At 40.5% G+C, this 27,128-nt stretch overlaps 1 protein-coding gene across 15 annotated transcripts; it reads left to right on the top strand.

Annotated features, from left to right (window-relative positions):
* Positions 1 to 13: 13 nt before the first annotated feature.
* Positions 14 to 25,936, top strand: ST3GAL5 (ST3 beta-galactoside alpha-2,3-sialyltransferase 5). Of its 15 annotated transcripts, none has more exons than XM_052780743.1 (9): positions 45 to 124; positions 5,599 to 5,729; positions 7,274 to 7,375; positions 13,241 to 13,352; positions 15,166 to 15,280; positions 17,533 to 17,876; positions 19,293 to 19,479; positions 22,113 to 22,271; positions 23,554 to 25,936. In XM_052780743.1, exons 4-9 carry the CDS (start codon positions 13,243 to 13,245, stop codon positions 23,815 to 23,817), a joined length of 1,179 nt encoding a protein of 392 aa, XP_052636703.1. In that variant the 5' UTR covers positions 45 to 124; positions 5,599 to 5,729; positions 7,274 to 7,375; positions 13,241 to 13,242; the 3' UTR covers positions 23,818 to 25,936. The 15 variants fall into 15 exon arrangements, with proteins under 15 accessions (XP_052636707.1, XP_052636699.1, XP_052636703.1 ...); XM_052780751.1 differs by having other exon boundaries at positions 48 to 124; positions 13,241 to 13,362; XM_052780742.1 differs by lacking the exon at positions 7,274 to 7,375.
* Positions 25,937 to 27,128: the final 1,192 nt, after the last annotated feature.

Genomic DNA, 27,128 nt, shown 5'->3' with positions numbered 1-27,128 from the left:
CCTCCCTCCCCTCCCTCCCTCCCTCCCTCCGCCGCCTCCCGCGGAGCCGTTACCTGCGGCGGGGCTGCGCTGCCCTCCCGCGCCCCGATGCGGAGGCGAGGCGCCCGGACCGAGCCCGGTGCAGGTAGGTGGTGGCGGAGACCCGCCGCCCGCGGGTGTGAGGCGGCGATTTGGAGGGAGGAGAAAGGGTGGGTTTGTTTTTTCTTTTGGGGGGGGGGGGGAGGCCGGTACGGCGGAGCGGGGCCTGCGGGTGTGGGGAGCCGGGGTGCTGAGGGGGGGGGGTGTGTGGTGGTGCTGAGGGGGCTTTGCCCTCAGAAGCGCCCCGGGGGCCTGTGTCGCTGCTGAAAAGGGTCTGAGGCGCCGCTGGGACGTGAAGGCACCAACGTTTGGGGGTGTTTTCTGAGGGGGAGATGCGTCCCGGAGATATTGAGGTGCCGCGGGGCCGCCGCTCCCTCAGCGGGCCGGGGGTGCCCGGAGGCCTGCGGGGTCAGCCGGGCCAGGCCGCGGCGTCCGCCCCGCTGCGATGTGGGGCTGAGGTGTTTAGGATGTGTCCAGCAGCGCCTGTGCTTCGAGGTCTCTCCCGGGGAAGGCGAGGAGACGCCAGGCTGGGGAGGTCTCCGGGTGGTGAGGTGGTGGTTGGGAGTTCTCGAGCGGATGGGCGATGGAGGTCAGGTATGTCTTGGGCCTCTCCTGGGAGGGAGAGGAATGTAGTTGGGTCTGTGTCGATTTGTTCTTATGAAATAAAAAGTATAGGCTTCCACTTGTCTGTGGGTTGCAATAGCCTTTTTGTGGGTGACTTTGTCTTTTCCTGCTTGGGAGTGATGCGAATGCAAAACAGAAGTGAGCTCTGCCGTTTGCTGCCAAAACCTTATTTTCTTATCACTGCTCAGGAAAGAGTTTTTTGTGCTGAGCTGTTCTGTTTTTCGTGTCGTCCCCCCTCTTTTTCTTCTGTTTCAGTAGATAAGGTCAAAATATAAAGCTGATAGAGATGTTTATTCTGCAGCTCTCTTTAGTTATGGAAATGAATAGGAAATGTTCATAAAATTACTGGGGGTAAACAGCTTTCCTGTGGTAGATGGCTGGTTTTGCCTCATTCTGAGGAAAAGGGTAAATAAAGATGCATAGTTCTTACTTTTCTTTAGAAAACTTGTTGAGATAAATGCTCTTTATGTGTCTAAAGTGGATATGTGTTTTTAAACACAGCTTACGATGGGGCTGTACAGATGCAGTTTAGAAGTGGTGCGCAGTTTTCCTGCAGACTGTTATTCCGTCTGTTTTGCTGCAGCGAGCTTACTATCTCCCTTCTAGATCACACAGCAGGAAACCTTGAGCTGCAGCCCAAGCCCGCTGCTAGCTGGACAAGAAGGAACAAAGGTAGGGAATTTCACTGAAAGGTCAAAATGCAGCTGGAGAGTAGTGTGCACAAGTGCACTGGCTGCTTCCCTCGGGCTGATGAGAAACGGGCTTGTCCTGCCTCTGGTTTCCTGGAACTTCTTGGGATTTAGCATCCTCCCTTCCGTAGAGTTTGATTAAATTGGCCAAATGATTGACAAGCAGTTAGGGGCAGGATGTAGGAAGACAAAGTGCGATAGCAGAAACTTCCTTTCACTGAGGAAAAGGGGCTAAAATGTTTAATTTTGTTTGCTTTCCATGCGTCCGTTTAGGTAATGAATGTGGAACGTGCCAAGATTGCTGCAGAGTTGGGGTGTTTGGAGGGTGAGTTATCTTGTTTAGATAAGAGAGCCTGAAAAACTTAAGTAGGTCTTGAGTTTTGATAAAGGCTAGGTTACTGAACAAGACCCAGCCAATCCTTCAAATTTGTCATGGAGTAATTATCAAATTGCAAGCAAGTCTGTACGAAACTTACTCAAACACAACAGATTAAAGCATCTGCAGCGGGCGCATCCAGTGCTTCAAAACTGCACAACCATAATTTGGACATAGGACTTCAGGGTCATGGAGGAGTCTCCTCTGTTGCAGGCAACTCTCTCTCATAAGGTCATTCATAAATTATTAAGGACTTTCTTAAAACTTGTGTAGGCTGTTATTTTCCATTACTCCCATGGGAAGGCTATTCCTTTGCTGCTCAGGAATCTTTTGCTTATAGTCCATATTTATTTATGACCACTTTTTCCTGTGTGCAGACATTTTGTTTGAATTGTTTGCTTTTGGCATTGGTGTTTACGTGTTTGGTGTATCTTAAGGACAAACTCTCAACCTGTTTTGCAAAGCTAGACAAACCGAGCTCTCTGTTCTTCTTGGGAGCAGGTCTTCCTTCACCCATCCCACCACCTCTCTCTGCAACCTGTTAGGTCCTGAAGACTTGAATTCAGAAGTTAAGCACTAAAATTGGTTCCAGCAATGTTCTTTGCTATATTGCAATTTCCTTTTAAGCCTTTTCTTCATGGGAGGCTTTTTGCATCTCCCCTTTTGCTTCTGTAGGTTCAAGTGTGATTTTTACCATGATCTTTTGGAGTGTTAGATGATACTGTGGTAAAAATGCTGCTGTACTATTAACATTGTTCCATAATTACCACTTGTTCGGTGCTATTCTGCTGCATAATTCAGATGTAATATGAAACATCTTGGCTGTGTAAGTCTGCTGGCATTTTTCCTTAGCCCAGTAAAGATTAATGCTATGCCCTGTCTTTTCCGACTGTTTCTTTTAGGGAAGATTTACTCCTCAAACTTCACTTGTAAGGGGAAAGACCTGATTTGTTTTGGCTTCCTTGTGGGGGCTCAGAAATACCTTCCACTTGTGCTGGATGAACTTGCCCAGCTGGTGGTGGGTGATAGGCTGATACACTGTGCTCTCTTCCTCCCCTCCTGGCTGGTGTGGCTCTTCCTCAAAGTACTGGAGCAGAGCGGTGCTTCCGCAAGTGCAGGGTCTGTGGGCCTGGGGAGCAGGATGTTCTGTGGAAAGAAGCATGTCAGGTTTGCACAGGAGGAGGTTCCTGAGTAGCTGCTGCCTGCTGTTAGGCTGCAGTTCATTCCTCCTGTGTGTTTGCTAGCTTCAGCAGATGCTGAGAGGAGTGGCTGACCTCAGCTTCTGAACACCCCGAGCAGGCAGGCCAATGTTTCTTACACAAGTAACATGAAAATGAAAACTGGGATTTGCTCTAAAACAACAACAAAAAAAACCCCCAAAACCCCCGTGAGGGTTGCTCAAAAGCTTCCTCTGCAAGAAATAAACTTATCTTAATACCACAGTGTTCACAACAGCAATGCTTTAACTCATCTGTTTCTCTGGCTTGGCTGGAACACTGACTTTTTGTGGCTTGTTTGGGAGTCAGAAAAATTCCAAAATCTGATACTGTTTTTGTCTGTTGCAAAGCATCAGCTGCCTTCTTAAGTGTTGAAGCACATCTTGTTGATATTTCTTGTGTTTATGCATTATGGATTTTTGCTGTTCCTCATTTTATAGCAACTGAAAAAGGTTTCACAGAAAAGCTTAGAAAAGCTTGGGAAGCTTGACTAGAGAAGAGGGGGCTCAGGCGGAAGTGAAATCAAGAGGGTGATCCCTGTTTGGAACATGCAACTGTCATTTAGAACCTTACTAAGACTTCTTCGCCTATAAAATTATTTTAGTAGGCACTGTTAGTATCCAAAAAGCTTCCTGTGAATGCTGCTGAAAGGAAGTAATGGTGTTACACTCTGAGTATCTCCAAGCTGATAATTGGACCAGATTTGAGCTAGAACAAATTTTCTTGTGTTCAATCTGGATGACCCAAGGTTAAGAGCAAGTTGTAGCCTAGATATGTGTATTCTTCCTAAAGGAAAAGACTGGGCAAATAGGCACAATAATGTAAGGTTATTAATGATTTCATGAGTTAGTCGGTGGTTGATGTTGCAAAGAGGATGTAGGAATGAGCTGTTAAAAAATTAGAAGAAAACACAGGTAGAGTATCATAAGGCAAGGAGAGAAAAAGGATGATGCCTCTAAGGTACTATCACTTCTTGCTGGTGTTCATGCCTCCAGGCAAAATAATTTTCACCTGCGATTCTGTCAGTGCTCTTGAGAGTGTCAGCTGCTCTGAGATTTTCATTTACTCCTCCTTTCACTTTTTGCCAATCGTATACACATGTATAGGAATCAGTATTATGTTCTCATTTTCTGAGGAGACAGGTCTTGACCAAATGAATTGCAGATTGTACAGATGACATTGGTTTTTACTTTTTATTGTCTGATTGAAAAGTCTTACCAGTAGAAGTTAATTTTGTAAGATACATTATGCACTAAGGTAATCAATGTCCTGTTGTAGGTGCTTATAACCGTGTTACAGGCTAAACTTTCTGCTGTCAAGGATGTATTCTTTCTATTGACTTTACTAAATTAACGAAAACAATGGACTCTACTATTCATCAGAACAGGCATGTCTGCCAAATGCTTTTTTCATTCAATAGTAATAGGTGCTAAGTAGATAATATTCAAAGAAAGTTTATCAAATACTGAAATACTTGTACCAATTTTACTGTGGGGTGTGTGTATATATATATACACACACACTGTGGTATATATAGTTGCAACTGAAGAAATAATTGACAGAAGTCTCTAATTTCTAACTTTAGTTCCAGTTTTTCCTCTGGCAAGAAGCTGTCAGTCCCTAATCTGCAACAGCTTCCTGGCTGCTGTCTCTTTGTCTTGTGCCCATTTCTGCTAGGAAGTGCTAGGATGATGATCAGAGGATTATTTGAAGATAAATATCCAACAGTTAATACATTGCTACAGATTATAATGCAGGAGTCTCTCATGCCTCAGCATGTTCCTGATAAGTCTGCCTCAGATCTTTAATATCTCTGGAATTTTTCCTCATGCTTATGGTTTTAAGGGATTTTTGTCAGGTACCATTGAACAAGGGTCTTAAAGGAGGTATTTCAATGTTTATTGTGTTTAAGAAAGAGATTTCCCAATCAGAAACAGTTCCTTTTGGGATAACTTGTCTGTCCCTCTTCTTTCCCCACTTTTTCCTGAGTATTTTGTCACTATGGGCAAATGGGCCCATTCAGATAAAAGGCTTTTTACTTACCCTGTATAGGTTTTAAATCCAATTTCAACATCTGGGCAACTTCTCAATTAGCTTTGCTGGTCTGTTAAACCTGTGTTTAAAATTTGGCTTAAAAATTTGGAGTCACTTCTGCAGAAGTCATTGGAAAGTGAGGCAGTCCTTCACTGTGTTGCAATTTCTGGAGTGCATCTTGCTAGAGGATGATGGTATGTTGTTCCAGGTTGATTGGTTTTTTAATAACAAATTCTTTTAGTTACGAGAGAATATGTTTCAAAATTGGTTTTGTATTTAAGAAATACTCTGTGTTTTGGATGGATAAAAATACCTCTAAGCCATTGCAGTTGTAAGGTAGCAGTTTGACTGTACAACACTTGTAACTGCGGAGTCCTCCACGTATAGTGGGTTGCACAAATAACTGTCCTTAGCTTCGGCTTTTTTATTCTTTGTATTGCCATTTTTTCCTCCCTGATTATTATTGGGACGGGGCTTGATTCATTGTTGATTAAAAAAAAAAAATTGTTTAGCATGATCTTTTTTTAAATGGGCAGAGGTTATTTGCAAAATTTATTTCATTATGGTTTATTGTTTCCAGTGAAGAGATGATGAAGTTTGAAAGCATAGGAAGGATCTGAAGGTATCATGGGTTGATCAGGAGACTTGGAAGGGAGAGTCCTGGAGGAGGGACACCCCTGGGAGACTTGTGGGCCACCTATGCCAGAGCAGGTAAGCTGGTAAGAAGCAGAGGAGCAGAAGAAACCCAGTGATAATCACAGAGGAGCTGCAGACAGAAACCGTTATGCACATGACCCCAAGCTCCTGCACTGCCTGTCCCCTCCCCAAAGGACTTGGGACGGGCTCTGTGTAACCTGTAGCAGAAATAAGGGAAATTAAGACAGGAAGGGAGAAGTGTTTGGCTTAAGTTTAGCCTGTGGAAAGGGAAGGAAAGGTGTTTTCTCATGGGTTAAATTGTTTTTCTCATTATTAGAATCACTGATTGGAAGTTGTATTAATTGGCAATAAATTATATTACTTAAAAATTCCCTGGATCAGGATGGTTTTGCCCATTAAAGAGAGTTGAACACATCTTGAAGATGTGGGAGGGAACTGAGAGAGTTTTATACTGATTTCTGAATCAGTTCTTTAATGATTTTCTTAAAAAAAGAACAGAGGATAAAGAAGTTAAATTTTTCTTATTCTTAGGTTTCTTCAACTGAGAGGCTCTACTTAACAGATGGCTCTTAAACATTTTTTACGTCTGTTTAAAAAACACAAAAAAACAAACACAAAACCTACCACCTAATTAACCATAATTTTCTTTTTTTTTTTACATCTCAGCCCTTATGTTCAGTCTGTATGGGTTTCAATACTATAGAAGCAAACAAAATTAATCCTAACTATAAACTTTATCAAACTGTTTTTCATATTGTTACATAAATTAATAACATTCTATGCAAATGTTATATCAATCTTGAAAACCTTAATGAAAATTAATATCTTATCTATTTGGTCAATAATGAGGCTAGATTAAAATGTGTAATCTTTTCATGGGCACAACTCTTGCAAGTAATCACAGACATTAGTGTTGTAGTTGTCAGTTAGGTTTTTTTTTTTTGTCATCTGTTTTCCCCAAATGTGTCCCAGGAAACAATCGGTAATCAGTTTAAATTTTCTTAAATGTATTCTTCTAACTCCGTGCATAAGCAATATGTCTGTGGGCTTTTTTTGTTGATTTAAAAAGCCTCAGAACAGGAAGTTCATGCAGAATTAATTGCTGATAATGTGCACAACATCTCAATGAAGAGTATCTTGCTCAAGTTTATTCCATGCGAAAATGCCTTCTCTGCCTTTTAACCTTGTTTTTCTTTTTTGGAACATAATTGTTGCTCAAAACCAAGTAGCTTTCATTTTATCATTTACTGGTTTTGGAATTATGTTTCTTAAGTAATTTATGTGTGTCTGATTTAGAGGAGGGGACATGAAATGAGCAGGTGTTTTTGGGTGTTTTTGCATTAGTTTTACCTTCTGTTTCACTGCCTGCTCGAGCCCTTTTGTCCTTGATTAGTAATTCCTTTATATAGGTGTGACTTTCAGGTTTCAGTTGCTGTGAGCTTTACACTGCAAGCATCTTGATCTTGTTACATGAACTTCGAAGGCTGTGTTGTGCAGAGAGACCTTGAGATGGGACTGTCTTGCGAATGACTGTACTGTTTCTGCTACTTCTGGTGGTACTGTGAGAGGGAAAGTCAACTTGTATTTTCATCTCCTAGGGGCTTCAGGTGTTGTCCAAGATCATGTTGTGCTAGATGCTGTACAACTGTAGAACAGAAGATGGCTCGTCCTGCTGGGCTTTCAGGAGTGGCTTGCCTAGGGTAGCTTCCCCATGGGCTGGGGTAAGAGCAAGTAGTGAATAACAGTACAGGTACTTGCGTAGATCTGGGGGATAAGCTTCTGCATGAAGAGTTACCGACTGGCAGTAACTGTCGGTGCTTCCTCTGTGGCTCTGGTCTCTGCCTGCACAGTCGATTTGGTACAGTACCTGCCCACATAAAATGCTGAGCTCAACCGTGGAGGCTGTAAACTGGACCCTCGGTGTGGGGAGGTGGGAACATGCTTGGATTGGTAGGGTAAAGGAGATAGGTGGAAACATCCCCTGTGTGGGGTTAAAGTTCTGGGGGCTAAATGGAGGGGGCTAAAGGGTGGGGGGAGGGAGGGGATGTATGTATATGCCTCATTCCACACTCGTATGCAGGCTGGTCTGGTCCTGTCTCCGTACCTGGTAACACTGTTGGCACCCAAAAAATGGGGGCCGAGAGTCCTTGTCTTTAGGTAAATCCAGGTGTTGTATGCAGTTTTTCAGGGTGTGGCAGTGATCATGTGCAACTTGACACGTGCTGCTTTTTAGTTTTTGGCATTCCCACGTAAAAATACATCCTGAAGACTTAAATTAATTGCTTCTGAAATATTCCAAGTGTGGAAATTTTGTCTACTTAAGAATAACAATGAGACAAAAGTAAATTATGGTGAAATGAATAACACCACAAAAAGCTTTGGAGTGTATTCCTACTGATGGACAATTTAGCTTTCGCAGCAGCTTTACACAGATCACTTAAGTTCAGTAGATGAAAAGCAAATTTAAGTCCCTTGAGTCCTCACTCATCACACCATAATGAGTAGCTATGGAAATGTCAATGCAAAATGTGATTATTGTGATACAGCATTACTACTGAGACATCTTGGGTGCGCAAATTGAGACACTTGCATTTATGGCTCCCAAAACAACTGTAGCACTGCACCTTTCTGAAAGGGTGTAGTGGTGTTTGCCAGTGGTGTTTGTATGCAAACAACAAAATCTGGATGCTGTAGGCACAGCTTGTCTTTGGTGCTTGGTTTCTGAACTGCCATGGTTCTCTCTGTAAACACATAGGTGGTGGTGGTTTTTTTGGTTTTTTTTTTTTTTTTTAAACTCAGGAAGACTGTGGGGAGAGGTGCGCTCTCAGGTGCTTGTTACTGCTGATCTTGCTCTTCTGAGCACTCTTACGCCATTCCAGCCAGTGGAAGGTGCTTATTGACTTAGATAAGAGTGCAGGATCAAACCTTGGGTAATTTTAAAAAAAAGTTTGACTTGATCTATCTATCTGTCTATGTATATTGACTTGATTAAGAAAGGAATCGTCTGAAGTGAACTGACAAAAGTCAACCTGAAGTAAACTGTTGCAAATGAAATGAAAACAGACAGTGTTTCAGTTACATAGACAAATTAAACAAAACTGTTGAGCATAGTAAGAGTTGGGCTTGGAAGGATGTGCTGAGGTGATTTAATTAAATTCTCTGTGTTTCCTTGTTCCTTTTTGCACATTCAGGATGAGTGAAGCAACCGTTTGGGGATGACTGGAATTTATTTTGCTCAGAGGCAGGGAAGACTTTCTGATAGCACTTGTTTATTGCAGTCTTGCATTCCTTGTTAATTCCTTTCTGTCTTCATCACTCTCCAACTCTTTAGTTTCTTCTCCATCTTTCAGATTTCTTGCAGCCTTCCCTTTTCGTTGCTTTGAAATGCTTCATGAAAGGTGCATCTGGTGTAGGACCTCTGCATACAATTCTGTGGTAGGAAATTCTCACCCTTGGAAATCATTAAAAGTGTGCTGTTTGCAGACCGCTCTTTGACGATTTATACAGCAGAGGAGATTGGCTGTGTCATTGGGTGCTGCAGGATGATTCCAGGAGTATGTCAGTGCCATTAGGCAATAAAAAGTTTTATATACATTGAGCAGTCTTTCACAGCAAGTCTTTCTGTAAAATTAGAAGAGAACCTGGGTCCTAGAATAGGAAAGACTAATTTGCAAAGAAATAAAAACCTGCTTTGAACAAAGCAAGGGCAGTGAGGCTTTAACCTTACCCTTGTAATTCAGGCTGTAAAATGTTATGGATTTGATTCAAACTTCTGGAAAATATGTGCATAATCTGGAGTGTGTTCCCTCATAAATGTTACCAGTACCACGGCCAGACCTCACTGTGTCACTTAGTATGTTGTTGCAATGATTTCCTCGTAGCAGGACTGACTGATTCTTTTGTGGAGAATCTGTTCTGATCTAGGTTCCTATAGACTGATCCAGTTACCTCTTTATGTTTTTTACCCGAGAGAGAATTACCACCTGCATTGTTCTCTAGTGAAAGTGGCTGAAGCTTGTTTCCTGCTTTTTATTCAGCTTTTTTTCTTTTTTTTAAAAAAGAAAAGTTCCATTTTATACTTTTCCCCAGCCATGTATGTAGAGATCTGTGGAACTGACAGATGTAATTATTGTTTTGCTCTATGTTGTAGCTTAGGCACATGCAGTGTTCAGTGATCACATCTGTGCCATAAGCCATCCGTGTCGGTGAGCGATCCCCTTCCCTTTTGCCAAACAGTGCTGAGTGCCCCTTTTTTGTGCTGGTCTGAGCCAGTCTCCTCCGAGGTGATGTGGCTGTGTGTACTCTCTGCAGTATGTGGAGCAATCCTGGAGTTTCCACGTGGTCTGCAGGCCTTGTTCATGCTCTCCTCTGCAGCTCTGCAGCATCTTCTAATCACTGCTTGTTTCGTGTGCCACATGTGACCGTGCTGGCAGGCTCCATGAACTGGGGCTGCTGCCTGTGCATGCTGGCAACACGATCTCTGTGGATACCTGTCATCTCCAAGATGTGTTGGTATGAAGGTGCTGGGTCCCCAGGTAATGATGAGGGGTGCTTAGCTGCCTTGTCTGCGTAGTGTGGCGGGAAGGATGTGTGTCATACCTGGAATATAAGGTGATGGTGCAAGTCCCGCTGGATTGGCACCGGGCATCTCAAGGTAGAGCAGTTCAACTTGGTGATCCATAACTGGCACTAGGGTATGGTCCTTGTAACAAATTCTGCTGATGCACACTAGGCCTTTACCCATGCGGACTTGACTGATTTGCTGCAAATCTTAGCTGAGAGCAAAGTGGACTTGCAATGCAGATGGCTGGGGTTGTGGTGTCCACACCCAGTTTTGCTCTTCAGTGCTGTTTTTATTCAGTGGTGTAGATGCAGCCAGTAAAGATGAGGTGTTGCTCTGAGGAAATGAGCTTGTAAGGTTTGATAGGTTCCCTATGACCTGCTGTCTTGTGTCCTGACAGGTTGTGTGGAAGACTGGAGCTGGATTTGATTTTCAGCTTAACTGCTAGCATTCTGAGGGACCTAGGAGTGTCACTTAGCCCTTGGGTTTTGGTTTACCCTGTTCCAAGACAAGCCTAATGGTACTGACCTTGGTTTGTACAGTGATTTCAGGTCTGCTAAAAGGTGTTGTTTAAGGTATTGCTGCTTTGTGACAAAGGCCTACAAACAAGTGTGACAGCTCAGAGTCTGTGCAATTAATAAATACAGGTAGGTGGGTAATTTGAGGTAATTTGAGGTTCTTAGTATCATAATAACCAAATTACGTATGTTTGAGGTAAGTGGTGAAGTTTTCTGTTGGCAAAAACCATTTAGGCTTTTTTTTTTGCCTTGCTCTGTTTTGTGGGTTATGATCACTTGCAGGTGACTCTAGAAAGCATCACTTAACTGCTCTTCAGAGGACTTAAGATGCTGATGTTGATCTTTATCTCTCCTTGTCCCACCCTGTCTCACAATAGTTTGTGGCTTTTGACCTTCCACCATGTATATCAAATTTGTTAATGAGAAATGATGTGTGACTGCAAAGAGAGACTGACTTTGAGTCATCTTCCGAATTAGATATCTCTGAAATTTCAGTGGGCTGGATTTGAGATCTGGAGGGGGTGCTTCTGTCTCATCAGCTCCTTCATCCTGATGTTTAAGAATGTCAGTTGTTTGTCCAAATAGTGTTTTGAAGTGGCAATACTGGGTAATTCAAATGGGTCATATAGCTGTATAAAATAAAAGGAGGTGGAGCAGAAAAGAGAGTGTGGAAGATTGTCCCTAGATAAAAATCTTCCCTTAGCCCTGTTTTTTTTTTAGGAGTTCTTGTGACAGAGCTCTTTGCAGGAGAACAGAAGAGTGTGAACATCTTTGCAGTGGAGAGCAGACAGGGTTAAGCACTGAGATCAAAGTCAAGGAGTAGGGCTGAAATCCTCCACTGTGGAGGATCAGGCTGCACCTTTCCATGGTTGGCTGATCAGAGGGAGTGCTCCTTTGGGAGGTCTGCAAGGCAGGAAAAATGCTTGCCTGTATCCTTTCTCCTTTGAGGGCAAAACCAGCAGGCTTGTATGGGTACGTATTGCATGGTGTTTCCCTGTTTGCTCACATCTTTGGTTAATGGCAGCAGCCTGTGAGAAGTTGATGTGCCAGCCTGCATTTTTCTTTCCAAAATCAGAATTGAAGCATGCTGATGGAAACTCATGGGAGCTTACAAACAGTAAGCAGAAAGATTGCTTCTTGTTAGCTAGTAATCAGTTACTTGCCCACCTGTGAGGGAGCACTGTGCACTCCTGCTGGGTTCACAATATTTGTTGGAGGGGAGCTGTTGCTGCAGACAGCAACTGCCCTTGTGCTGTGTCCTGGTTTCGGCTGGGGTAGAGTTAATTTTCTTTCTAGTAGCTGGTACAGTGTTATGTTTTGGGTTCAGTATGAGAAGAATGTTGATAACACATGGATGTTTTCAGTTGTTGCTAAGTAGCATTTATACGAAGTCAAGGATTTTTCAGCTTCTCATGCCCAGCCAGCAAGAAGGCTGGAGGGGCACAAGAAGTTGGGAGGGGACACAGCCAGGGCAGCTGACCCAAACTGGCCAAAGGGGTATTCCATACCGTGTGATGTCATGCCTAGTATATAAACTGGGGGGAGTTGGCCTGGGGGGGATCGCTACTCAAGAACTAACTGGGCATCAGTCGGCGAGTGGTGAGCAATCGCGTTGTGCATCACTTGTTTTGTATATTCCAATTCTTTTATTATTATTGTTGTCATTTTATTATTATTATTTTCTTCCTTTCTGTCCTATTAAACTGTCTTTATCCATGAGTTTTACCTTTTTTTTTTTCTGATTCTCTTTCCCATCCCACTGCGTGGGGGGAAGTGAGTGAGGAGCTGTGTGGTGCTTAGTTGCTGGCTGGGGTTAAACCGTGACATGCTGGCAGCCTCCTGGTCCTCCTGTATGCCAGGCAAAATTTCCTGTACATCCTCTTTGGTGCTTGCTGTTGGAAGTTGCTGACCATGTTGTTGGGGCTTCTGAAGAGGTCAGCAGTAGATTCAGACCAATGATGAGACAGATTTGCTTAACCTTGGGGAAATCAGGGTGTTGATCTGAAATATGGACTCCGGTTTTGAGGACGGGATGGTTTGTACAGGTTCTGCATGCAGGGTAGCGTAGTGCTTGGACATTTTGATTCAAGGATCATAAATGCCCTGAGCATACCATGTAGATTTTTTTTTTCTCCTGTCTGGAGTCTAATAATTCCTCAAACAAAATGGTGTTTGACCAGGATCAAACAATGGTGCTTGACAGTAACTGATGTAATTGCAGTTATTAGACTTCAGGCTTATGAGTCATGGAAAGACCTATACCTGGCAACGTGCACATATTTTTATAATCATGTCCTAGCAGTGCATCTGAAATGTGTATGTTCTTTATCACAAGGAGGTCAGGAGCAGTTCAGTATTCCTGACAAGATAACTAAGAATCACAGTCTTCTCTGGGAAACAGAGTAAGTTAATAGTCATTGGATGTCCTATGAACTTTTTCCAATTCAGCAAAAGTTATGATCATTGTTTTTCATTCTTTCTTACAGCAATGCTGAGTGACAATAACTCTGTGAAGCTGAAAAGTGATTGTTCACCTCCTGTGCAATGGTGTAAGGTGGCTGCACATGAAGATGAGAAGACCGAGCTGGTTTTTAAAAGGTACTTGCAAGTAAGTGTCGTTGTCACAGCAACACAGAGGTCAGTTGCTCTCCCCCTAGCCTGGACAGTTACAAAAAGGGTGCAAAAATCAAGGGATGAGATTGCCACAGGAACTGAATGGAGGGTTAGGCACACAGCTTTCCTTGGGGCACCTAAAACACTTTGAGGAGCCTAGGCTCTCTCATAGTAGTACCTGTTTTCCCAAGCCAATATGACATCCCAGTACTTTGCTGACAAGTGTTTCCGATCTTTTTTGTATCCAGATAAGTAACAATGCTGAGGCTTTTGTACAGTCTGATAATTGAAGAAATTGAAGGGCAGTGGATGTTTAGTGGGTATGTTGGGGAGGTGTCCCCTCATAGTTAATTTGTTTATGAAGACGTCTGGAATACTACATCACAAAATCTTACTCCGTTGTTTATATTTTGACATCAAATTAAAATTAATGAGTGTGTGCTAGTATACATCCAGAACCACATTTTAAGCCAAAAAATTTCACTACTGTGATGCTTCTCTGCCACATGAATTTTTAGGTCTTAAAGCTTAAAAAACCCAAAGCCAAACTGTTATATCCACTGGTGTTTTGAGCATCTGAATAGTGCAGCCCCAGCTGAATCTAGAGATATTTGATAAAACTCTGTGGAGGAAAACCAGCCTCATTAATCTGCTGTGAATCCCTTGTTTTCTGCCAGTCAGCCGATTTCTAGGGATTGCAGCCTAACATGCTACTGAAGGTTTTAGACCCCCCTATCAGTGCAAAATTTAATTTAGTTAAAGCAGATGTGAGAACAGTGCTGCTTTTCCAGTGATCACCTTTTTTGCAGCATATACTGCAAACTGAGTGCCAGGGTTGCATCTCTTAGTCTGTATGGTACAAGGTTTTAAAAAAAAAAAAAAAAATCTTGGAAACCTGTATTATCTTCATTTGAAAGAGTTTCAAGAAGCACTGAATACTTAGTAGGTTGTATATTTTTTACGACGTTTAAACAAATGTCCAGTCCTTAGGAAACCGTAGGAAATTAAAATCAGTAATAAAGGTCAAACTACATACTTGAGCAACAACCACAACTCTAACCAAAGAATGGTGCAATTTTTGCAGATTGGTATAGACATGAAATGAGCCAAGTGAATATTTGGAGATCAACAGTAAGATTCCTTAGGAATGAGAACTTAGTAGATCAAAAATATGGATAAATTATATTACTCAATTTTAAAGTTGATTGGGTTTTTTTTCTTCTGCATGTTTTGGGGGTGCAAATAGCTAAATTAGGCTTCTCAACATACACCTGAGCATCTAAATTCTGCATTTGGCCTGCCAGTGAATTGAAGGTTCTGTGAGTGGTGGTTGTTGGCCCAAAATCTTCCAATTTGAAGTTCCATCCTTTTTTTAACTTGCATGAAAAGACATATTTTAAAATAGTTGCGCTTTAAAGTAGGAAAACAAAGGTCACTTTTCGTTTCTTTGTGACGAGAGCTGTTTGACCCATCAGAGATGCAATTGAAGTCTATGATGCAGGCACAGAACTGCATAAATCAGAGTGTCAATATGCAACATTTTCCTTATCAAAGCATCTATATATGTTCATACTTTCCTGCAGATACCTCTGAAGAGTTGTGAAAGACTTGCAGTGAACAAAGCAATAGTTTATCTTGGTTTGAATCAAGAGCAAGTATTCACCTGAAGTTCTTCAACTGTCTTAAATTTGTTTAAAAATACTCATTTAACAGTTGATGGATTGCTGGAAAAAAAGTTGGTTTGTTTCCCCCCACCCCACCCCCCCTCCTACCCCTACACCCTCCTGTTTGTTTTTAGATTTCTTGCACTGTTTGTGGTTGGAGGGTGCTTCCTTTATATCCTCAAATTACATTTTGGCCCTGAAGAATGTGACAGAACAAAAATGCCGTATGTGGACCTCGATCGTGTAAGGGTTGGTATTTTTGGCTTTTTTTTTTAACTTGGCTTAAAAAAAAGTTATTAATTGACAATAAAAGAGTTATAAAGATCTATAAGACAGACCTAGAATGCTGAAATTATCCTGTGAGGGAAAATATATTTTGCTTCATTTCATGCCACAGAACTTCTATTTTTTTTGTTCTTGTGGAGTGACAACAGAAGTGCATAGAGAAACTTGATTTTTAGGGGTAAAATGAGGTAACTGACTGTTAAGAATAACATTTAAAATGGACATGTCATCATACTATTGTGTCAGTGCACATGACACTGATGATCAGAAAATTGATGCAAATGAAAAGTAACATACTTTAAAAAAAAAAAAAAAAGCCCCAAGCCCAATACATTAAGCCAAAAGTTTATTTTTACCTGGGTCAGTTCCCCAGTTTGCTTTGCCTTGTAGTTGTTCAGATGTTTTTGGAATCACAGGGCAAACGTGCAGGAGGGTGCAGCTCTTGGTTCATTTATTTGTTTAAGGTAGCAGCTACTTACTTCAACTACAGTTTTGCAAGTGGCTTTTAAGCCGGTGTAACATGCCAGTAAAGCTTTCTCTTAATTCTTGGTGACAGTTCTCTGCCTTTGCTACTTAAGGTGCTTGCTCTTTATAACAGTACTTAACTTGGCTTAAGAGTTGTTACATTTCTGTCTTTGAATGTTTCAACGCTAAGACTCAACCTAGAGCAGAAGCCCTGATTTAAGATAGTCTCATCTTAGCATCAATGCATGTGCATCCTCCCCCACCTCCCACCTTCTTCAGTGCATGTTTTTCCCCTTCTGAGCCTCTTTGCCTCCCCTTTTCTTCTCATTTGACTTATTTCTTTTCTCAGTAACATATTCTTTCTTCTGAACAACAAACACCTTAAGCCAAGCAAACTTAAAAACTGTATGGACTGTGTTTATCATTGTCTTATAATTCGTTTTGTTTGTGTTAGATGCAGGATGAGGAAATAACATTGTTCTTTGTCTAGTTAGGTAGTAGCTGATCACAGACTGTTTGGGGCAGTTGTCAAGTGATTGGCATTAATTTTTACTGATAGGATGCACGACTATCAGCCTTAAAAATGAGGCTTTTCCAAAGATGCATTGACTCTTGCTGGCACAGTACAGCATGAAGTTGCTCAGTTGTGCCTTGCCCAGGAAGAAGTGTGGTGGTTATGCCCAAACTTGCAGAGGCCTTTCTAACAGTGGCAGAGGCAGTTATGTAGAGCTATCTTGTGTTTTTTTAAAAAAAAACAACCAAAAACAACTTCCCTCCTTGTGCACCCAGATACACACTTCCCTTTCCTTAACAGTACAGAAGAACTGAGTTAGCATTAGATTTGAACCTTGAGTCTCTGGCCCCTGTGTTTGCTCATGTGTTTTTTTTAATTACACTGGAGGAAAGATCAGCAGAGTTGTATTGAGGAAGAGAACATGCAAAAAGATTTTATTTTAACTGGTAGAAATAATACCTTTGCTATTTCTCTTCTTCCTTACATCAGATACTGGCTTGCCGCTACAGATTTCTAAAAAATGTCCATGAATAGTTTTTTGGGTGGTGGTTTTTTTTTTTTTTAAATGAGCCAGATCAATGTGTGGTTTTATCTGACAGCTTAATCTTTTTATGCAACATGGAACTGTAGTCTTTTATTTTGGTGACTAGTCTTTGAAAGAAGACCTGAAACCCCCCCACACCTTGCATTCCTTTTAAAGTTGTGTTTTTGTCACTAGCAATACCACTTCAGCAATACTTATGGAAGAAGTGTTGCTTCATTTTGATTAGTAAGCAAACCCAGCCTGCCATTTCACAGAAGTTTACCCAGTGGATGCGTCCCTGGTAAAATCCTACCGCAGGCAGAACTCAGGTCATGCAATTGAGCAGCGGAGTAGAATTCTGCTTGCTGCTGAATTAGATGGGTAGAGGTACATCTAGATTTTTTAATCTATTTTTGTAAATAACAGTACAAGTGTTCTGAAATAGCTCATTTTCACTTACCAATTTACTAACCTAATTATTCTTTAGAAAACCTCCTATCCAGATTTAAGTGATTGGGTGGAGAGGCATTCCTTTGCAGGTATCTGCGTTTGAGTGAATGCTTTAAAAAGTCTTGTATTTCCATGTTTAAGCCTTCTTTATAAACCCCTGTGTTTGCTAAACTGCTGGTGGTCAGCTGGTGGGTTGCATTAAGAGGGCTTTGTATGTTCCTGAAGCCGGCTTTTCTGACTGAAATCATGCATGTTTTGTTTCAGAGAGCACAACAGTATGCCAGCGCTGCATTGCAGGAACAGTGCCGACCTTCTTATGTAAAGAACGAAATGGGAAAGTTATTTGCGGAGAAATATCGCATGGACATATCTCCCTTTGTAAGAAAAAACGTAAATGAAGAAGCAGCTTTATTTAAATATGAACCTCCTTTTGGATTTCACAAGTTCTTTGATAAGCTTAAAAATCTCCTTGAACTCTTACCTGAGCATGATTTACCAGAAGATTTGAAGTCAAAACACTGTAGGCGTTGTGTTGTTGTTGGCAGTGGTGGAATTCTTCATGGATCAGAGCTGGGTCACTTATTGAATCAGTTTGATATTGTTATAAGGTATGTAATTTTCATTTAAGGATTTCAACTACTTCAACTTTATGAGCCAACTTTGGTTTTTTAGGGGAAAGTATTTCCAACATTTATGCAATTTATAAGGCTATTTCTGAAAGTGCTTTTGAGAAATTGTCTTGTGACTTGATGGAATTTGAAGTCTTGGGAGCAAAATAAATTGTCACGTTCACAAGACAGGAATTCAGTGTAATTATTTTTGGACTTCAGATACAACAAAACATGGGCAAAAATGAGACAGAAACCAGTGAAATCATAGATGAGTAGACAATCCTGTTTTTATCTGTTCATATGTTTAAGCTTTCAGAGGTAGGCTTTAGGACTAACCCCTGCCTTTTTCCCATTGGTTATTTGGGATGCTTGTTTGAAGGATTTTTATAACAGCTATTTCAAACACAATAAGTATTAATTGGTGTTTTAGTATACAGTTTGCTTACACACTGTATAGCATGCTTGTCTTTCCTTATCTTTACAAGATCAGTGCATGCTTTCTATGATTACCTGTGTTTTCTAATGTCTGAATTAAATGAATACATGCTCTGTATTCGTGCCTTCTGAGCATTACTGTTTGAACTCTCCTTCTTTGTATTTTGAATCATGTAAAGTCACAAATAAATGTAATACAAACATTTTCCCAAGTTGCTTTGTAAACTAAGACTTGCTCTTCTTAGAAGACTTGATACAGTGAGTCAGTGGCTCTTACACAAAGGTAAACAAGCCTGTCAGCATGTGGAGGGACAGAGAACTTGCATTAACTGTTCTCTGAAATTAGGACTGGCAGCATGAAGGTGACCTTTCTGTTGATACAGGAAAGTTTGCAGGACTTACACTGTTCTGCAGAACTGGTGGAGCTGGATGAGGCTGTTCTTGTCAGCAGTGTGCTAGCATCTGAAATTTTTGGTGAGCTGCAATGAGGTAAACCCAGAGGATGCATTACATTGTATTGAAGGGGATAATTTGACTGCCTTTCTGTGTGTAATACTTGCGTGTGTGTATTTGTATAGATATAAAAATGAAGGCAACTTGGCGACTTCCTGTGTTTTCTTTCCCTTCCTCTTTTAAGCCTCTCTGAGTTGGCACAAGGCAATGAATATGAAATTCTGTGATGCTGTTTTAAGTTACTTTTCTGTTCAAGCTTTTCTTTTTGAAGTTTTGCACTTGTGCCAGTTAATTCAGAAATAGAATTGGCTTCCTCTCAAAGGTAAGGGGTAGATGAGTGCGTGAGGTAAGGAACACGGAGATACTGAGAAAACACTGTATTCCGCTCTGTTAAAAATCTGTGGGCCAAATACAAGTTCTTTGCTTAGTGTCTGATGTTTTAATGAGATTGTAACTCATGCTTATTACATACAGTTTCTCTCCATTGTGTTTGTTTTTTTGTTTTGTTTTTTTTTTTTTTGTTAGATTAAATGATGCACCAGTTCAAGGATACACAGATCACGTTGGTAACAAAACTACTATACGGATGACTTACCCGGAAGGAGCCCCACTTTCTGAACATGAGTATCCTCCTGCTAGCTTGTTTGTGGCTGTTTTGTTTAAAAGTGTTGATTTCAATTGGCTTCAAGCAATGGTAAAAAATGAAACCTTGGTATGTAATGTAGCAGTGTTATGTACCTGTGGTTTTTGTTTAGTGGTTTTTTCTAATGCTTAAGAAGCTGACTGATCTGTTACTTTCTGTATTATTATACTGAGGATCTTTTATGTAACTTTGTGTGGTTTTTTTAGCTCTGTTTCCTAGTTACAGTTGGTACCAGCATTCATGTTGAAGCCCTGTGCTGACAGTAACACTTTTTTTCCTGCAGATATTGGTGGTTTGCACCAAGCTACGTGACATATTGAGTGTTCACTAAAGTGGAATTCATTTCAGATTAGGTTTAAGTGACTTGTTCAAGTCTGCAGAGCCTGAAGTAGAAATGAGACTTCTGGATACCAGTCATTTTTTTTAACAGCTAAAGTCTGTGCTGCTACAATAGGCATACATGCAGTTAATGTGTAATTGAAGCATCACAGTTGTTAGTTCACATTTGTCTGTGCTTCCAGAATTAAGACATCGTTTATTTCTCACTGAATATTTAAAGAAGAGCAGAGATTCCTAAGGAACTGATAGAAGGGTTCCATGTTTCCAAACGCTCTTTAAATTGGTGGTTTTCACCTCTTTCAATTTGCAGGCAGGTAATTTCTGCAAGTTGAAAACCAGTAGCTAAGTTTCTCTGACCACAGATTGAAAACAAGTGCTCTAAATTTTTGAGAGAGATTTAGAAGAAAGCCTGTCAAGTTTCTTAAGTTTGATACATGCTAGTTTAGGTACTCCAAGTTCCCTTCTTAATTCTGTGATTTTTATAACATGAGAGCATATGGAAGGCCTGTTTAATATTGACCATGACTGTCTACTATTACTTTAGCCCAGAGTGTGTGCCTTGTTTTGAATAATCTGAGTATGTTTCGTAGAGGGTAGTTTTTCCTGAATGCATGAATTTGCACAAATTTAAGAACAACTTCTCCCTGATTTTTTTTTTTTACCAGGGATGAGGCAATGTTGGTCTATGACCTCCCCTGCAGCAGTATGGTAATTTTGATGACCAGCAGCTTTCTAACTTGAGTCAAATCCCTAACTTACTTGTCTTACAAGCTATCTAGCTATTTCATGTTTTAAAGTTTGGTTTTGAAGAATGACTAGTACAAGGATGGCTTTCTGTATTAAAATTTGTTTTGGGGGGATTGAAAGAGTGATTGCTTTTTGGCATCTGCAGCATCCTCTGTTAGTGAGTTAGAAGATTGAAGTATGTGCTTTAAGAAAAGAGTACCTTTTCTTGTTTTGCATGGCTTAGGGGCAGATCTGCTCATTCCCACCTTCATGCTTGCTCTGGTGTTTTTGGTGGTGCAGAGTGCCAGTTTTGGGAACTGATCTGGGAATGGGCATACTGGAGAGAGTCCACTGAAGGGCCATGAAGATGCTTAAGGGACTGGAGTATCTCTCCTATGAGGAAAGGCTGAGAGATGGGACTGTTTAGCCTAGAGAAGAGAATGCTTGGGGGAAATCTTATTAATGTCCATAAATACCTGAGGGAAGGATGCAAAGAGGATAGAACGAGGCTGTTTTTGTGGTGCCCAGTGACAGGACCAGAGGCAACAGGCACAAAGTGAAACATGGGAGGGTCCCTCTGAACATCAGGAAACACTTTTTTTACTGTGAGGGTGACTGAGCACTGGCAGAGGTTGCCTGGGGAGGCTTTGGAGTCTCCATCCTTGGAGATTCTCAAGAGCTGTCTGGACATGGTCCTGGCCAACCGGCTCTAGATGTCCCTGCTTGAGCAGGATTGTTGGACTACTTGACCTCCAGAGGTCCCTTCCAACTTCAACCACTCTGTGATTCTGTGAACTGAAAACACTTCTCCTTTCAAATACTAGGCTTTCAGTTGGATCAGCTCTCTGGGCAGGTATTGGTACTTCAGTAAACTGATACAGAGTATGGGTGGGAAGGTGGGACCATAGCAACCTAGATTTCATCAGTTTAAGCTGCTCTAGGGTTGTACCTTAAAGCCTGTTTAAAAAAATGTAGGTCTGCATTGCAGCTATAGCAGTTTTATTATTTGCTTAGTGTTACCCATTATATGGAAAGACTTGTAAAATAAGCCTGATTTAGTATTTTTTTTTTTCCATTAGCATGCATCTAATTGACTGCAAGTGGCATGAGATCAGAATCTAGCTTGCTGAGCCTTGCCTAAACCCTCTTCTGAAGTGTTACATTTATTGCTAGGTGGATGCTGTCAAACAACAGCTGTTCGTGTCAAAGCCTGAGCAAAATTGTTTTAAATCCAGTGCTTGCCTCGGAACGCCTGGTTAATGTTTGTGGAAAACTGTGGTTCCCTTTCCCACTACTTTAAATATTGGTGCCTGCTCAGTTGTGCTGGGGAAGGTCCAAAGAACTGGAGGTGCTGGTAGATCTGTTGACTGGTTAAACACAATGTGCAGTCAACTACTCAGAATAAACAACTTTTCCCTCTGCTGTCCTCTCTGCAATTCCAAATACTTTGGAGGTTTTTCCTCTTTTGGGTCAGTCACTTGAGCTGTATACTGGTATTCCTGAACCACCTTAGCTATAAAATGTTTCCTGAATTTCTAAGAATCACTGATGAATTATATAACTTGTGTACCGTGTCTGCCATACACTTTGCAGTCTCAGAGTACCCCTTTGCTGAACTATTTTTTTCTTTCTGTTAGCCTCTGTGGGTGCGACTCTTCTTTTGGAAGGAGGTTGCTGAGAAAATTCCTCTTACATCAAAGCAGTTTCGGATTCTGAATCCAGTCATCATCAAAGAGACAGCTTTGGACATTTTACAGTTCCCTGAACCTCGATCAAAATTCTGGGGTTGGGATAAGGTAAGAAGTTTTCTTTTAGGAGAAGGAGACTATTTAATACAAAGTAAAATAAGAAACTGAAAAAAGTTTTGGGCTTTTCGTTCAATATAGTTTCTCTGTGCAGTTTCAGAGCTGGTCTCATGTAATAGGGAAATTAATGCACTCTCAAAAGATTCTTGTATTTTCTTGTGTAAAATCAAAGTAGGATTTCAGCTCACCTTTTTAGATGAGGTATTATGCCTGTGCATGCTGACATGAAATTGCCTGTCTTAGAAAGCATTCAGATGCAGTGAGACATAAATTCATTCCAGTACAGTGTGTTCACTCGCACATCATTGTGGCTGGTGTTAAATATTCAAAACGTGCATTTGATGTATGTTAAGTGTGTTAAGAGCAGCCCTGTTAAGTCAAACCAGCAATTGGCTATAGACAGATGTGTCTCCAGCTGCAGGGAAAGCAGAGAGTATGGAAACCAGGCCAGTGTAAAGCAACCTTCCAACTGTTGGAATTGCTATGTATGCCAGTGTGCTCCATAACAACTGATGGGTATATCCTCCCTTTATGTCCTTTGCTCCAGCAATAGTATGGAGTGATGAATTGCCCAGTTTAATTATACACTGCATTTTTGTTACTTTAATTATTTGTTTGAGAAATTGGATGTCACTAGTTCTCTTGAACTATGAAAAATACTGAATAACCACTGTCTTTCACCTTTTCTGTGAAAGCATTTAATGGTAGCATTATTGTACAAATGTTTGAAGGGTCTTCTCACCTTTATCGAAATAACGTAACATACCAAGCTATGTATCTTTTAGTTGTATGGTAGTATACTTGCCTTCTTCACAGGTGGTTCAGTGAAAAGTCATATTCTGAAGAATGCTGTTAGAGAGCCTCTTGCTCAAGACTGAAGTAAGCATACATCAAGAAATGTCAAGTTTAATTGCATGTCAGGAGTTGTTTGAGTGTTTGGAGCGAGAGTTCACTTGTAGTTTAACTACCCAGTAATAGGGCATCTTGCCTTCATAGAAAAAAAAAAAATTAGTGTTGACAGCCAGAAGTCTTGTTTAAGGCAAATACTTAAGCTGTATTAGTATTTGGCCCTGAAGTTTAGTTTTACTTGATCATTTAATTGATTTTTAGTTTTAGTTGTAATTGATTTTAGTTTTAATTGATTGTTTAATTGATTTCAGTTTTAAGTGAGGAGAGGCAATAGACAAAACCGTTAAATTTTGTAAAGTGTTTATAAAAACTGGCAAAGGAGAATGTTTGAATTCAGCAGGCTTTTTTTTCCCCCCCTTTTTAGAATGTACCTACAATTGGGGTCACAGCAGTTGTTCTGGCCACACATTTATGTGATGAAGTGAGCTTAGCAGGATTTGGATATGACCTTGATCAGCCCAGCACACCTTTGCACTATTACAACAACCTCTGCATGGCTGCCATGAACGGACAAACTATGCACAATGTGACAAGTGAAACAAAATTCCTGCAAAAATTGATCAAAGAAAAAGTTGTCAGAGACCTCACTGGGGGGATACATTGTGAATTCTGTGGCAAAGGCAGCTAGTGATTGAAGTGCGGCATGGTTTGGATTTGTTAAATTTCCAGAGGTTCAGCTGGAACAACCTTTTCACTGTTCTAAGTAGTAGTTTAAAGTGTGTATAAAATGGACGTGGAATCTCTGCTGCCTTTTTTAACGTCAAGTTCAATTTGTTGGACTTTATTTTGATGTCAGATTTTCTTTGCATGTTTTTGTGAATAACTATGTAAATACAACTTGGAGTTGAAAGAGATCCATTTAAAATATTTAATGTTTTAAGTTGTGTGAAGAAAAGCAGAGTTTTTGTTTTCAGATGTATATGGTACGCACAATGCTAGCCTGAGTTGTCTAACAGCATACAAGAGTTATTTTCCACTGAACTACTGTCTTTGTCAATCCAGTTCTTGGTGTAGGACTCCTTTTCATGCATGCCATGAAAAGAAAGGTGTATGCTTCTCAAGTCTTTAATTTCTTGCAACTTGAACGTTTTGTTTCCCCCTCAAGTATTTGTATTCTTTTGGTTTTGTGCTAGTGTTTTTTTGGGGGGGGAGGAGGAATGTGGGAGTGGAGGTGAAGGAAAAGGAACTGTTGTGGCAACAACTGAATAGTAAGTACTTTGGCGTTCATGATTGATATTAAAATCATTGATGCATTAATGTATTGGGTTAGAATCCTGCTTTATCATGAAGCATGTTCGGGCCCAGGGCACACTATAAGAGGATTTAGCCAGTAGGAGGCTTTCACCTGAACCAGATCATTTGTCATTTCCATTCCTTAAGACCCAGATAAATGTTTCTAACTAGTTGATTTGCAGCAGAGTTCACCTACCCCAATTAAAGTGGCATTAATACAAAATCTGCCCTTTTTTTTTTTTTGAGTGACTTGAGAATTGCTGGTTCTATAAAACACTGGTTTGTATGAATCTTCCATTTAGCAATAATAGAATCTATAACTAGGTTAAAATTTCCATTGGTTTACTTTATGATCCTTAAGTAATTAATTGCAGATATCGTAACCTTAATAGTTCACAATGATGATAACCATTATGAACACTAGTGTTGACTATTTAATCGAAGGGAGAGGTAGAGTTGTTGGCTTTCCTGGATCAGCTTTTAAGTCAGCAATTGGGTGAGTGTGTATAAGTTAAGAAAATCACTTTGAGAAAGTAGTATGATCTAGTAGCAAGCTAGATAACTGCTGAAAAGAGCATACTTAAAAAAAAAGCTATAGATATATATTCTTGTGACTGGAAATCAGTGCATTGCTAAGAAACTGGACTGTGCAGATCTTCTGTAAGCAGGTTTTGATGTTCACTTTCATTTTGTTACTACTAGAGTAGTAGGTATAACTGTGTTTGCACTGAGTAGTGTTGTTACTCAGTCTACAGTATGTGAAAAATGCCTCTCGCCTTTATACTAAAAGGCAATAAAATGACATCAAATCATAAAGCATAACTCTGAAGAAAGTTGTGGACCTCATCTTTTGTAAGTCCCATGTACCTACATGTCCTTGAAAGCCAGTTGTGGACACTGAGCAAATTTGAAAATCAGATTCTTGTCTCTGACACTGTGTTTATAGCAATAATATTAATCTAACTTCTCCTCTGTGAAATGCATTAATTTTTGTACTAGCAATAAATTTCTAGTCTATGTTTTTCTTGTAATTATATTGTTTAATTTAAAAATATTTCAAGTATGAAGAGTTTTGTACAGATAGTCTTTTAGTTAATGTATTAAAATGCACTAATTACTTTCTCCTGGTGTTTAAACTGGAAGCGAAGTACCTTAATTTCATTTGGTAATAGTGAAATTTTGGAAGATTTCAGAATGTGTGTGTTGGGAGGACATCCTGAATACACTGGAAGTACGTGTTTCAGAGCACTTGGTTCAGTAACTTGAAAATAATCAGTTGATTAATGTAAATGCCAATAGCTTTTTGGAGATGCTGTATTTACTGTGAAATTCTCAAGTTAAGTTGATGTAGGATTAGATTGTTTTCCCACCAGTTTTATGGCTTGTGATAAAACATTGTTCTCTGTGGTAGTGTTTACTGCATTGAATATGCCTGCACAGACTCGACCATCCATGAAGTGGCAGCAAGTTCAGGTTGCAAAAAGCAATAAACTGATGAAACCACTTTCTACTTACATATTTGTCTCACAGTTTGGAATTTGTTTTGCCTCCTTTATTAAGGATTTTACATGTCTTACTGGTCCAATAGAAAGTCTTCATACAATCCCAGGCTCTCAAGAAGAGAGGAGTGAGTGGCTGATGATAGCTTTCTCCTTTCACTTATGCCTTTTTAATACTTGTTGGTGGAGTTATATGTCTCTGGTGCCTGGAAGAGAGAATCCTTCTCAACACTGACCATATCGTAGGCTTCCAGGATTTTAAAGATCATGTGGATGAGAGTATTTCAGACCGGGTTATAGCACTGGCCTTAAATTCAAGGGGGTGTGTCCTTCAGTGGTGGAGACAAACTGCAGCTTCTGGTGTGTGCTTCAGCCTTGCTGCAGGTGAGATAAAAACAAAAAGCTGTGTGTGTCTCTGTTGTGTCCCAGATCTTATGCTTTGTAAAGAATCTGCATCATCCCTTGTAGATATTCCTTAATGGCGTTTGTTTAAAAAGTCAACAAAGAATTTGGGAGCTGTGATAAAGCTGTTGTGTTCCGCATCAGAATTTCTCTTTGTAACTCTCGTCTCTGCGTAGGAGCTGTCGGTTATGTATGTGTCTGATGTGTTCTGATGCTGAATTTTTTTTCCGTGGTTCCTGTGCAGGGAACATAGCTTCAACTTTGTCCTCCCTTGTATTTAAGGGTGGTTGTTAAGTACTTGCATTATCTGTTATGCTTTAGTCTTTCAGGTGAGATAAGTAAAAATTCTGTTAGGACTAAACAATTCTGAAACTGGTTTGAAGATGTAGGTAACTTGTGAAGTTGTTTGTTTTTTCTTTGAATATGTTCAGATTTGTCTGGCCACTTAGGGAATAGCAAAAGATGAACAGCATACTTATTTTGGCTAGATCTGATTTGTTAAAACAAACGGAGACTTTGAACTGTCAAGTGGGAATTTATGGTGCTGTTTTTCAAGTGTTTATAGGAGTCCTGCACCCAGCTGGTTTATCTTCAGCTGGAGACAAAATGATGGCGCCTTGGAAAAGTACCACGGGTAAGGTTACGATTTGTTTGTTATACTACCATGAACATGTGCCAGAGTTGCACAAGGAGACATGCAGAGCCACTTGGGTGCAGAGTGGGAAAGTGCTGAAATGGTGGTTGCGGTCTGTGACCAGTTGACATCGGAAATGGATATTGAGCTCCTAGGATCATCTGTTGAGAT

This window comes from Harpia harpyja, chromosome 2, assembly GCF_026419915.1.
Source record: "Harpia harpyja isolate bHarHar1 chromosome 2, bHarHar1 primary haplotype, whole genome shotgun sequence".
Classification (NCBI taxonomy): domain Eukaryota; kingdom Metazoa; phylum Chordata; class Aves; order Accipitriformes; family Accipitridae; genus Harpia; species Harpia harpyja.
The sequence above is the reverse complement of the archived record's forward strand: the minus strand, read 5'-3'. Positions and strand labels throughout refer to the sequence as shown.

Excerpts from the sequence above, each read along its gene's own strand:
- ST3GAL5 (XM_052780737.1), top strand. The coding sequence starts at position 1,668 with ATGAATGTGGAACGTGCCAAGATTGCTGCAGAGTTGGGGTGTTTGGAG. Across the intron at positions 1,717-13,240 it reads AGAGTTGGGGTGTTTGGAGG|CAATGCTGAGTGACAATAAC; the intron begins GTGAGTTATCTT and ends TCTTTCTTACAG. Across the intron at positions 13,353-15,165 it reads ACCGAGCTGGTTTTTAAAAG|ATTTCTTGCACTGTTTGTGG; the intron begins GTACTTGCAAGT and ends GTTTGTTTTTAG.